The 12,133-nt window shown below is 42.3% G+C and overlaps 1 protein-coding gene across 1 annotated transcript in view; it reads left to right on the top strand.

Moving 5' to 3' along the window:
• LOC104157710 (RING finger protein unkempt homolog) overlaps positions 1–9,930 on the top strand; it is a gene marked incomplete at its 3' end in the record, with an annotated part of 27,155 nt that extends 17,225 nt beyond the window's left edge. The window contains exons 3-10 of the mRNA XM_009695147.1: positions 1,099–1,275; positions 1,716–1,846; positions 1,976–2,111; positions 4,245–4,362; positions 5,341–5,425; positions 7,321–7,463; positions 8,779–8,826; positions 9,730–9,930. Of these exons, the coding sequence (XP_009693449.1) occupies positions 1,099–1,275; positions 1,716–1,846; positions 1,976–2,111; positions 4,245–4,362; positions 5,341–5,425; positions 7,321–7,463; positions 8,779–8,826; positions 9,730–9,930 (1,039 nt within the window). The remainder of the gene's footprint in view (positions 1–1,098; positions 1,276–1,715; positions 1,847–1,975; positions 2,112–4,244; positions 4,363–5,340; positions 5,426–7,320; positions 7,464–8,778; positions 8,827–9,729) is intronic.
• Between the last annotated feature and the right edge of the window lie 2,203 nt (positions 9,931–12,133).

Here is a 12,133-nt window from a genome sequence, read left to right as displayed (position 1 = left end):
TATTGGGTTTTCTCTCCCCGTGAGTACAGTAAGTTTAACTGAAGCAGAGATGCAAGTGTTGCTACTGTGCATGTGGCAGACTCCTGCAATTAAAGGGTTAAGCCAGTAGTATAACTTTAGCCATGTGACAGATATGGAAGAATAAATAGTGTAGCCAAACTGTGGTCAAATATAGGGAGTGTTTTATGTAGAGATGCTATAGAAAGATGGAATTCCAGTTCCCTTTCATGGTGCCAGTATAAACACGCAGAAAAATGCTATTTATCAGGAAAACATTTTTTTTTTTTCTCTCCCCAATTAAGTAAAGATCTTGTGACTACAGCAGAATAGAATAATCCCCCAGCCTGAAACCTCAGTTTCAATACTTTCTTCCTTGTTAGAAGAGAACTGGAAGAGACTGGAAATAGGATATTTGGGGGCTTTGGCTTCTAGATCACTTGTTCATATCGGGCTCAAACTCAGTGAATGAAAACTGTTGCCATCTCAGAACTCATTGCTGATTTGTCTTTTTAGTTTGATGCGGCAATATCTAAACTTTACCTATTCCATTGTGTTCTTTCTTTATTTCTCAGTGTAGAATTGCTCTTTTTCTTCCTAAGAGGGGAAACAAAACAAGTTAAAATGGTAGTGTTGTAATTCTCCTTTCTTGTCCCGTGCTCTGCATAAAAGATGCATCTGGCTGATAGACTGTCACAGCCATACAGGAGTACATCAGCAGGATTTTTTTTTCTAGATGGGGTACTGAGGAAGTGGTATGTGCCATGTGATGTCCCCTCAATCACAACTAGTATATCAGAACACCTTGACAGTGTCCTTGCTCTTTTCCAGATCCCTGGCAGTCACTAGACTAGAATAATAAGCTGCTGCTGGTTTAATAATCCAGTTGTCTTATTGGGAGGGAAACTATTATATACTGTGTAGTGACAGGTTTAGGGGTTCTGTGTAGCGTTGGAAGGCACAGCATAAGAGAAGGGGCGGAGTTAGCAAGGGTGTTGTCAAATGCAGCATCCTGTATCGGCAATATGTCTTCTGGTAGTGTTGACTCAGTCACCTGTGTGATTAAACTTTGTCTGTTCTTCCCTTCCTTCTGTACTTCAGATGTCCCTTCTTGCATAGAACTACTGGAGACACAGAAAGGAGGTATCACTTGCGCTACTACAAAACTGGAATCTGCATTCATGAGACAGACTCCAAGGGAAACTGCACGAAGAATGGAGTCCACTGCGCGTTCGCTCATGGGCCCCATGACCTACGCTCTCCGGTGTATGACATCAGGTTAGTAGAGGTTGGGGCTCTGTGTGAAAAAGTTAATTTCTGTACCCAAATGAAAAGTCAGATGATTGAAGGACAGTACTACTTCAACGTGAAATGCTTAGTGTTGGAGTCATGATGATATATCCCTGCCTAATAAGACAAATCTACAAAATCTCCAGGGAAGATGCTCAAAATGGGGGAAGGGAGCCCACTTTAAACTAGTTGTGCAGTGGTTTGAAGTCTGATGGGGGGGCGGTCAAAATAACGCGTCTGGAATTCCCAGGGAATGAAGAACATGTATTGCAGTTGCTGTTCGACTAAAGATGTTCTAACGAAAGAAGCATGAATGAAATGCACCCACTTAGGAATTGTTACCATGCTCCAATATGTCAGGTTTTATACGCACTTATCTGTCTCTTCATCTGCTCAGTCTGTATGTTCTTTTAACTCTGTCCACAAAGGGAGCTTCAGGCGATGGAGGCTTTGCAGAATGGTCAGACTACATCAGAAGGTGGCATAGAGGGTCAGTCTGCAGTTGCTGCTAGCCATGCTATGATAGAGAAAATACTCAGTGAGGAGCCAAGATGGCAAGGTGAGTGTCATTTAGGGGGCTGTGGGGCTGGGAAAGTCTGGTGGTGTGGAGTGCCCACTCCTGTCAAAACTTGTGTATAGTAAATATAGATGATGGTCATCTCCCACTAACTGGTTACAACTTTTGCAGATACAACGTATGTGTTGGGAAATTACAAGACAGAGCAATGTAAGAAACCTCCTCGTCTCTGTCGCCAGGGTTATGCCTGTCCCTACTACCACAATAGCAAAGACAGAAGAAGAAGCCCAAGAAAACACAAATACAGGTACCATGGTCCTCGATACTCTGTTTCCCAGCTGAGCGGTGAGGTGTAGTAGAAATCTGTAATGAAGGATCTAGGATTTTGTCCACTAGGTAGTTTTTTAGTGTGTCTCAAAGGCCTGTACTGACAGATGTGATGAACTGTTACTTCTGTCTGTGAGAAGGATAACAAGCTAAACAAGACTTTTCCTGTATGTAGGAACCAGTATCTCTAATAAATGACTGTTGCTAAATCACATTACAACTCTGATTTTATAACAGACAGAACCTGTGTCTGGCTTCCCCTTGCCATATAAACTCCTGCTTTAGAAAGCAGTGCAGGAAAAAGAAAACAAAAGGAAGTTTTAATCCCCATCTAGAAACAAACTCACACAGCAGTGCTTTCATGATAAAGGATTCAGAATCATCAAGCTGCTTGTTGTGTGTGGCTGGTGATGGGGATCGTGAGGCACGATGTGACCTGTACTGTAGCTGGACATGCATTCCTAACCAACTGCTAAAGACTCTGCTTTTGAGGCACCAGGGTGTTCTCGTCGCTCAGCTGTCGCTGGATTTTTCAGTGTGCCGTGTCTCCCTGAAAGTGTTTTATCCAAGTTATAGGCCCTCATTTCCTCCAACACAACAGAGCTTTTGTTGTGGTCTCAGTGGGGTTTTTCCTTAGTTCCTTTTTGAAAACTGTAAAAGCCCACCAGAAAGCCAGGAGAGAAAATACCATGGATGTTCTCGCTTCCCTTCCCCACCCCCAACATTCACAGAAATTTTTAAATTGGCACTGAAATCCCATATTTAAAAAATTAAGCAGAAGTCAAAGGAACATTAATCCTAACACTTTCAGGAGAAACAGAAACTCTAAGCCATTCTTCAGGCAGCAGCTGTGTGCTTTCTGCCCCTGCACGGGCCCTTTGGGAAGGGAAGAGGTGAAAGCTTCTCCCTTCCTGATATCCACTCACTTCTGTGGTGTTTTCCCCACCCCCAGCTGATGTGGCTGGCTTTCATGCAGACATCTGCTACTGCTATCTGCTTCCCTCTGGTGTTGTTTGAAGGAATGGTTAAGAGCATAAAGAGCAGGGGAAGTAGGTCACAGCAAAAATTCAGAACGGGGGAAAAGAACTGTTCCTGGCTGGGAGAAAGAAAATGGACTTGCCTTTTCACCAGTGACCTGACTCAGCCTCTTTTCCACAAGGCCATACTATAACCCTGGAAATATACCACTGTAAGGGTATTATGTGTTTTAGGATTAGCCAATTAACTTATTAGCTTTCTATGAATGTACAGTTCCAAAACAGAAACCAGACCCAGCATCTCTGACACTAATCACGTCAGCTACTAATATTGTTAAGTTATGTTGGTTCAGATTGTATTGAGTTTCAGATGGAGAGTTAAGCCATGTTTCTTTCACTGGGAAACTGGAAGAAGGGGAAGAAGATGCAAGAAGCAGGGTTGGGGCTGGGGAAGCAGCAGCCAGCCAAACAGATTGTACAGCTGAGGATGGGCAGCCAAACCTGCCTCCTGGTTGAGGAATCACAGAATGGGTTGAGTTGGAAAGGACTCGTTCCAACCCCCTTGCCATGGGCAGGGACACCTTCCACCAGACCAGGTTGCTCAAAGCCTGATCCAGCCTGGCCTTGAACACTTCCAGGGATGGGGCATCCACAACTTCTCTGGGCAACCTGTGCCAGTGCCTCACCACCCTCACTGTGAAGAATTTCTTCCTTGTATCTAATCTGAATCTTCCCTCTTCCAGTTTAAAGCCATTGCCCCTTGTCCTGTCACTCCATGCCCTTATAAAAAGTCCCTCCCCAGCATTCTTGTAGGCCCCTTTAGGTACGGGAAGGCTGCTCTAAGGTCTCCCCAGAACCTTCTCTTCTCCAGGCTGGACAAGCCCAGTTCTCTCAACCTGTCTTCACAGGAGAGGTGCTCCAGCCCTCTGATCATATTCGTGGCCTCCTCTGGACTTGCTCAACAGGTCCATGTCCTTCTGGTGTTGGGGGTGCAGAGCTGAATGCAGGACTATGGGGTGGGTCTCATGAGAGCAGCGAAGGGGGGGAGAATCACCTCCCTTGACCTGCTGAAAGGAAGCAAAGCTCAAAGCGCATTTTTGAGTCTGATGCCTTCTCCTGCTACCTTATTTACACAGATCTTCGCCATGTCCCAGTGTGAAACATGGAGACGAGTGGGGAGATCCCAGTAAGTGTGAAAATGGAGACTCATGCCAATACTGCCACACTCGCACAGAACAGCAGTTCCATCCAGAGGTACAGTAACCTGCTTGCTCCATTTGGTAGCTGACTAGAAAAGCAAAAGCCTTACAGTCTCATGAAGTAAATTAGTGTGCCAAGTGGGAGAGTATGTGAGCTGCTTGCAGTGTGGTCCTGGGATACGGAGAAACTGCATGTTGGAAGTAAGCTGAAATTCAGCTGCTTGACAGGGATGCCTTTTCATTAGGTAGACTGTATGGGAGGAGATAAGAAAAGTAGGGGAAGACTCAAGTGTAAGAGCAGTCTCATGTACAGAGGTCCTTTTGAAAGCATGATGTGGGTTTGCAGGTGAGCATACAGCATCTGTTTCCTTGAGGAAAAATTCTGGGTTGATGATCATCACGCTAAACCATAGTTACCCACAAACTGGTGCTAAAAACCACCAAGCTCTTAGTTGTAAGCATGCCCAGAGCATTCCAATATCCTTACAGAAAGCGTAAATAAGACCGTGTCCTAGTCTGCCTCACATTACAGTGTTGAAAAGCTTTGTTGGGCCTGTATTGGCAGGGTTACCATTGTCACCGCCTGTCAAACTAGGGGGAAGGGGAATAATCCATTTCCTACAGTCATTGTCAGTGGTTTGTTATTTTCCTTGCAAACACGTGGCTGTAACTTTCTGTGCTGTCATCTGTCAACTGTTTCCTACCTTTTACCATTTGTAATATCAGTGGAGGTTCCAGTGAGACTGAAGGACTTTATGGCAAATGGTGACCTCTGGGTGAGCTGACATGTGATGGGTTGATCTTTGGGGGACCTCTAGCTGTAATGGGCGTATTTTGATGTTTCCATAACTATAGTGGGTTTTCCTTTCTTTGAAGGGAAGCACTGAACTCTGCTGACCTTTGCGCCTTTTATCGGTGTTCCGATCTTGCTGTTGAGTCTCTTTGTAGTACTTTTGTACCTGGGCTGCTGGTCACTGTTTTTTTCCTGTTCATGTCTGGTTTTTTTTGTTTTTGTTTTTTTTCCCATCCTTAGATCTACAAATCCACCAAATGCAATGATATGCAGCAGTCTGGCAGCTGTCCCCGAGGACCCTTCTGTGCCTTTGCACATGTAGAACGTACGTGGGCTGCTTCTTTCGTCTTTCGTGGATATTTGAGCTATGGAGAGCTTCTGACCAAAATAGATAATTTAAAATATAGGGCTGCTAAACTAGAGCTTCTATGAAGGATTTTCAAAACCAAAGTATTAACTTTGATAATTCCTGTAGAACCGTGCTAGTGTTGGGGGTGTTAGCAGAGCTGGAGGCAGTAGGTAGTCTGTAGGACTCAGCTCTCACTGCACTGTCTCTTGAAGTATCTCCCTCTGTTCCCTCTCACTTGCTCAGTTCTCTGTATGTGAGTTTAGGAAGACAGAAACGGAGAAAGCTGCTTGTCTTCTGTACATGGATGAACTGTACTTAGCTAAGTTGGAAAGTTGTATTTTAAAAAGCTGAGGATAAAAATGCTAATTATAGATAATGATCCGTTTTAAAAATTAAATACTATTTTACTGTTTATGAAGTTTGGCTTAGAGTTTAAATCTTTAAGTTGGGTTGAGGAAGAAAAATATGCAGCGCTTTTGTCTGCTTTTCCTCAAATCCTCTTTTTTCGATAGCTCCTTGATTTATAGGGCATTATTTCAATCCTCACTTTCATCTGTAAACTATGATGCTTTTCTGGTTGTGGGAGCTCTGTATTCAGGTGGGTACTAACATTCTTAGATAAATGGTTAACTCCTGGTCATATGGCTCCTACTGAGTTTCTACACTGTAGTCTCGCTGTTGAATTTGCAGTAATTAGAGCAGGTTACTCAGTAGTCAATAGATTGGCTCTGATACTGACTCACTACATGGCCTTGAGCAAATCTCTTACTTGATTATCCTTTGTAAATGGTGGAATTAGTAATTGCTGCCTTTGTCAAGGAATGGTGAGAGTAAATTCCCTACAGGTTATGCAGTTCCTTTTATAGGAAGCCTTGTCGACAAGCAGCAATTATAGCCAGAGCTGTGGGCTATAATGGCCCAAAACACAGTAGTGCAACTACACAGTATGATCCAGCAAGCCTGAGAGAATGAAATCTTGATTTAAAAACCCCAGTGTTTAGCAAGCTCCCTTGTGTATAACATAGTATTTTTGTTTAGGAGATGCCTTATTCCTAACGAGTTTACTACACTTGTTACTATACTATATTAAAGCCAGAATAACATTCTGTGGCACGTAAGTCATTCCAACTTGGTTATTTCTTGTGCCGTCTTATGGAATTGTATCTTTTAGTCCTTTCTTAGCAAGGTGAACACTGAGGGCTTAATGCAATTAAAATAACAGGAGTCCATTTATTATATCTGCTCTTAACATGAATTTTGCTGATTATTAGCAAGAAATGTGTTGAAATCAGTACTTTAAACATACTGTGATACAGGCATAGTGCCAGTTACATAGTTTTTGTAAAGATGCTGAGTTGCGCTAGATGTGAATGCTACAAGTCTACAGCATCTCTACTTTACCTTCCAAGCCAATGACACCTTCTTTTCGTGTATGCCTTTCTATGTATGTTACTTTTTTTTTTTTTTTTGGATAATGGTTTGTACTCCGCACAGATGGAAGCTTACCTCCCTCAGCTAATTATAATGCACCCATCAACTTTGTGCCTAGCAATGAAGGAGCTCTGCTTAGTTCAGGACAGCTGAATGAATAACACACAATTCATGCAGGGAAGATGATTTTGGAGCAGTGCTAATGGACTAAAGAGCAGCACAGTGTACAAGTGATGACAGTGATAATGTAAGGAATATTAGATAAGTAGTAGCCATTTGCCAGATAAGGTTTCTCCTTCCTTCTGTACTTATAAGTAGGTGCTTGTGGAAGAGTATTTCTGCTCTCAGGAATATCTAGGTATTCTTGCTTCTAAACGTCTTGTACTCCATTGCAATTGTACAGCTTTGAGTAACATTCCGTCTGCTTTTATTTCTTCCAGAGCCTGTGCTCAATGAAGATTTACAGCAATCCTCGGCTGTGTCTAGCCCGACACAGACAGGCCCTGTGATGTATATGCCGTCGGCAGCTGGTGACTCTGTTCCGGTCAGCCCTTCCAGTCCACATGCCCCAGACCTTAGCAATGTATGTAGCACTGTGGGGAAGCCTTGTCCATATTTAATAAGTCTGGGTTTCTCTAAGTTGCTGTATTTCTTTCTTCCAAGAAGAGAAATCTTAAGTATCCAAAAGCCCAAAGGATATGGCATTTTTCTTTTAGATCTCAGCTCCGCACTTTTTAGAGGGATCTGTTTGTTTGGAACATACAATTCAGTGGCTTTAGTATTGTCCTCTTGTCTATAAAATTTCTAAGCCTTCCTTTTTGTGCAGAGTTGGTTGATGTACTTTCAGGAAAGTGGAATACATCCACCCATGAAGTCCAACTCCTTCCTGTCTGGAGGTACATATTGGGCTTAGTTTCCAAGTACTGTAATTAAAGGCTGTGAAACAATAATGTCTAAAGTACATAACTACAATTGAGTTTGTTTACATATGTAATCTCAGAGGCTTAGTCTGTGCATACTGTGTGCTGCATTATAGCATATCCTTGATTCCCTCCCTCTCCTACTTCTGGAGGTAGCTAAACTCTGGAATATGTTTAAGTAATGCCCCACATTGTTGGTAGCACTTTATTTTAGTTGTACCTACAAGAAAGGAGATCTTCAAATGCTGGACAGATGCATACAGACAGATAAGAAGCCCATGGAATGCTAGGCCACTTAATTTTTGTTGAGGTTTTTTTGTTGTTTGTTAAGTCTTTCCTGTTTGCACTACTGTTGATAAGGTGTGTAACCTTTTCAAATGGTTGGTCGAGGTTTTGAGAAGGTAAAATGATGCGAGTTTAACTCATTTGAAACTGGTCAGAATGAGGTGAACTCACTTAGGACCTCTGTTTTATCTTATTTCCCGTCTTTGAAAAGAGAAGCTGATAGTTTGGTTGTATTGCTGCCAGAGCCAACCTAACAGTTCATAGTTCTCCTGAATTTGATTGCAGCTAGAATTCCAAACAGATCTTGAAAAATCTGGACGTGGTATTTTCTGTCACTAAGTAACACTGTGGAAAGCAATAAAAAACCAAAGTCCCTTTGTCTTAGGAGTGTATCATCTAAATTCTCTGAAAACTGCAGTGAAATGGAAGATATCTCCCACTTAATACACCGTTTAGGTCTTTTTCTATCTCAAGCTCTTAGTCTTTTAAACAGTCTTTCCTAATCCTTGGATACATGCCAAGCAGCAACACATGTCTTTCTGTGACTTCATCACTCCACAGGGCATCTGCATGTCGCTTGCAAACAAATGTGGCTTTGCTGGTGATCATTTTACATGATGAATTAATCAGAGAAAAAGGTCCCTCTAGCAGCCAGCCTCACGTGGCCTGTTCTGTTTTGTATTTGTACTGTAGGTGTGGAATAAATCAGGAACTCTGCCAACTAGCCCCACCTCCACCACAGTGAGTAGTATCTTTGCGACTGTAGGGAAGCATGGACAGCAGAATGTCTGTATAAAAATAAAATCAAAACATTGTAGGATGCTCCTTCTTTCTAATGCCAGCCCAGACTGTGCCACATTTGAATCTATGTTAGCAGTAGCTGTCTAAATGATGTCTGAAGCACAGTCATGCTTGCCAGTGCAGGCAAATAATTTCTTGTCCCAGAGAAATGGGATACCTGCTTTGATCCAGGTAGGCACTTTCTCTAAAACTGATCTTGATCTCCTTTGCTGCTGTCTGTGGCTTCATCTACAGTGCAAAAATAGACTTGTTGCATGTAATTGTGATCCCTGGTATTAGTCGGAAGAATGAAACTGTTGGAAATCCTTGGCTTTTTTAATGCAGCTATTGGTACTTGGTTTGTGCCTGCATTAAAACTTTCAGATTTCCAACTGGAAAGCAAAAGATAAGTGTTACACATAGGTCAGATATACTTGGTTGTTCTGACTGCCATAGCACCTTTCCAGGTTTCACACTACTACTCAGAGTGCAGACAGGATCCACTGTAGCCTAAGGAAAGCGAAGAGAGTTTTGGTCAGGTTTGGAAACTTGATCAGTCACATCTGAGGCCTCAAAAAGAATGAATGTCACTAGAGCTGTAGCTTGGGTTTTGTAAGACTGCACTCCAGTACAAAGTAGTGACAATAAAACTAAAATTGTTGGATTGTATAAATGCAATATCTACTAGAGCTTTTTAATTAGTTTTTAATTACTGTTTACTGGAAGCTTGTATGCTTGTGTTGACTGTCAGTATAATCGATGCGCAAACAGTGAAGTGAATGAGCTGTTCCGTGGGATGCCTCTCCTCTTCGAGTTCTTGCTACTGGCTAGCTGTACTTTCCTGACACTTGTTCCTTCTATTAGATTCTTTGTAGGAACAGCAGTCTCGGAAGCCCATCTAATATATGTGGGTCTCCTCCTGGTGCCATTGGAAAGCCACACAGCTTGGAGACCATTGGTTTTCCTCCAGACTCAGTAACAGCAGCCGGCAGCTACAAGAAAGCACCGGGGTTTGAGCGAGAAGATCAGGTGGGGGCCGAGTATTTGAAGAGTTTCAAATGCCAGGTTAGTAGGGAATATTGACTGGAAGAGTTGGGGGGATGAGGAAGAATGAGAAATTGTCCAGTCTAGCTTGAATGTATTTTTGTTTTTCAGGGAACAAAAATGGGAGCGCCATTCTAATTAGCAATTCTCAGATCTCTGCTGTTGCTTTCAGCCTCCCTTCCAGTCTCTTCCATCTTACATCTGTTCTTGTGTGCATAGCTGCCATCACACACTCAGTTTGTAGAAGCTGAGCTGCTGCTTGTTTTCCTAGTCCCTCACAACTTCTGTCCTGTTGGCCCTGGGTAGCTTCCCACATATCACTTCTTGCTCTTTCTTTTCCCTTATTTAGGTCGTTGCCAAGAGTTGCTGTTTCTTTTGCTGTATTGTCTCATGGAAACTCATCTTTCCTTCTCTGTTCTCACTCCGAACTCTTACCTTGATCTCCATGACTTGGTTTGTCTTCTGTTTTCACTGTTCATTTCTCCGGTGTATTAAAAATGTCATGTTAGTTGTCTCTTGCATCTCTGTCTGTGTCATTATGATGCTTGACTCTCTCCTGCAGTTTCTGTATTAAATTTGAATTCCTCATTCTCATTTGAAGAACCCTCTGCAATCTTACCCAACCCACATCTCTAATCACATTCCCTCTTATCCCTTTTGGATATCCTGGTCTTGCCTTGCTGCTTCCTCAGTTTTCTCCTTCTTGGTGTCATACCTTATTCAGACTGCTCCCTAAGCCTAGAACAGTCTCTTCCATCTCTTCTGCCACACATGAGCTTTTCCACAGTCAGCTTCTTATTGTGAATTTCCTTTCTTGATGTTACAATTAGTAGTTTCTCTGCACCATCCCTTCCAAGTCAGCTGAGTCCAACCCAGAGCTTCAGGGTCTCAGTTTTTGTTCCTCACTGGGTTTGTAATTGTAGTAGAACAACATCTTGATTTAAGGGAAGGAATAGCAGGCTACGAAGGAATAGTTTCCTGCAAAATATTTCCTACAAGTTCTTTTTAAAAAAAAAATATAAAAAGGAATAAAAATACGTGGTCTATGTTACTTGAAAACTCTTGTCTGTAGTATTAAATAAGCTAGCCTTAAGCTTATACTGCTGCATTTACTAATGTATTACACTGCTGGGAGAAAACAGTGGAAATATCCTGTCCAGACAAGATCTTGCATAAAGTAGTTGGATTTAGAAGCAGACTCTGTCAGTTTTGTTTTATTTGTTTTTACAACTTTGGGGAAATATGACCAACCTTTGCAGTAGGACCAGTCTTGAACACTGTTTAGTCGATTTAAAATGATTTAGTAACAAATACCGATTAAACTATATGCATGTACGCTTTCTTATAAATGCTGCCATTGTCTTGCTTAACGTGAATGTGGCTTAGGAAATTGCAAATTGATGCAACGCGTCTTTGGGGGTAAAGAGCAGACCATGCTGTGATCCTGGCACTTCTTGCGGGCACAGCAGCTTGTAGCAGTTGTTTAGAAACAAAAGAAGAAACATGTGCTCCTCCTCTGTTGCCTCTGCTGCAAAGGAGGAGTGAACCCAAAGCTGAAGGACTGAGAGAACCCCTGTTTTCTGCCAGCAGAGGCAGGGTGCCAGGGAGGCCCTGCTTTGGAGAAAATGGGCAGCAAGCCTAAGCTGAGGAGAAAGAGGATGGAGCACGAATAGGGCTTTTAAAAGCAGGGCCAGATGATGAGCATTTATGTCTGAAGCCCAGGCTGTGCTACAAGGATACTGTGTTCAGGTAGCTTCTTACTTATGTGGCTTTAATTAAGCAAAAACCTGTTAAATGACTGGAATAAATAGCTATTAAGATACAGGCAGAAGTAATCACAGCTGCGTTTTGCTAGGCTTCTACAGACAAAATTAGGTGTCCCATAAGTGTCCTGATTTAATTTTCTTTTAATCTATAATTACTTACTTCTTAAAATCCTCTGTAATTCCCTTTGGCTGCAGTGGGCACCAGAGATTCGTATATGCCCTGTAAATTAGACCAATAATTATACATTTAACTTTGTTCACTCATACTTGAAAACTTAAGAGACACTCTGGCTCAGCTCTGCAGTAGGCTTGTCATTTTTCCTCTCTAGAATTGGTATAAATAGTTTCTGTCTTATTAGAATGAAAAATGCACCTTCTGTGTTAATAGGTTCCGCATAGTTTGTGGTAAGGCTGAGCCAGCAGTTAAACCTAAAAATACTTTTCCTGAGTCCCAAAAG

The sequence above is a fragment of the Cariama cristata genome, unplaced genomic scaffold, assembly GCF_000690535.1.
Source record: "Cariama cristata isolate BGI_N322 unplaced genomic scaffold, ASM69053v1 scaffold14262, whole genome shotgun sequence".
Lineage (NCBI taxonomy): Eukaryota > Metazoa > Chordata > Aves > Cariamiformes > Cariamidae > Cariama > Cariama cristata.
This window is presented reverse-complemented; position numbering and strand designations above follow the sequence as displayed.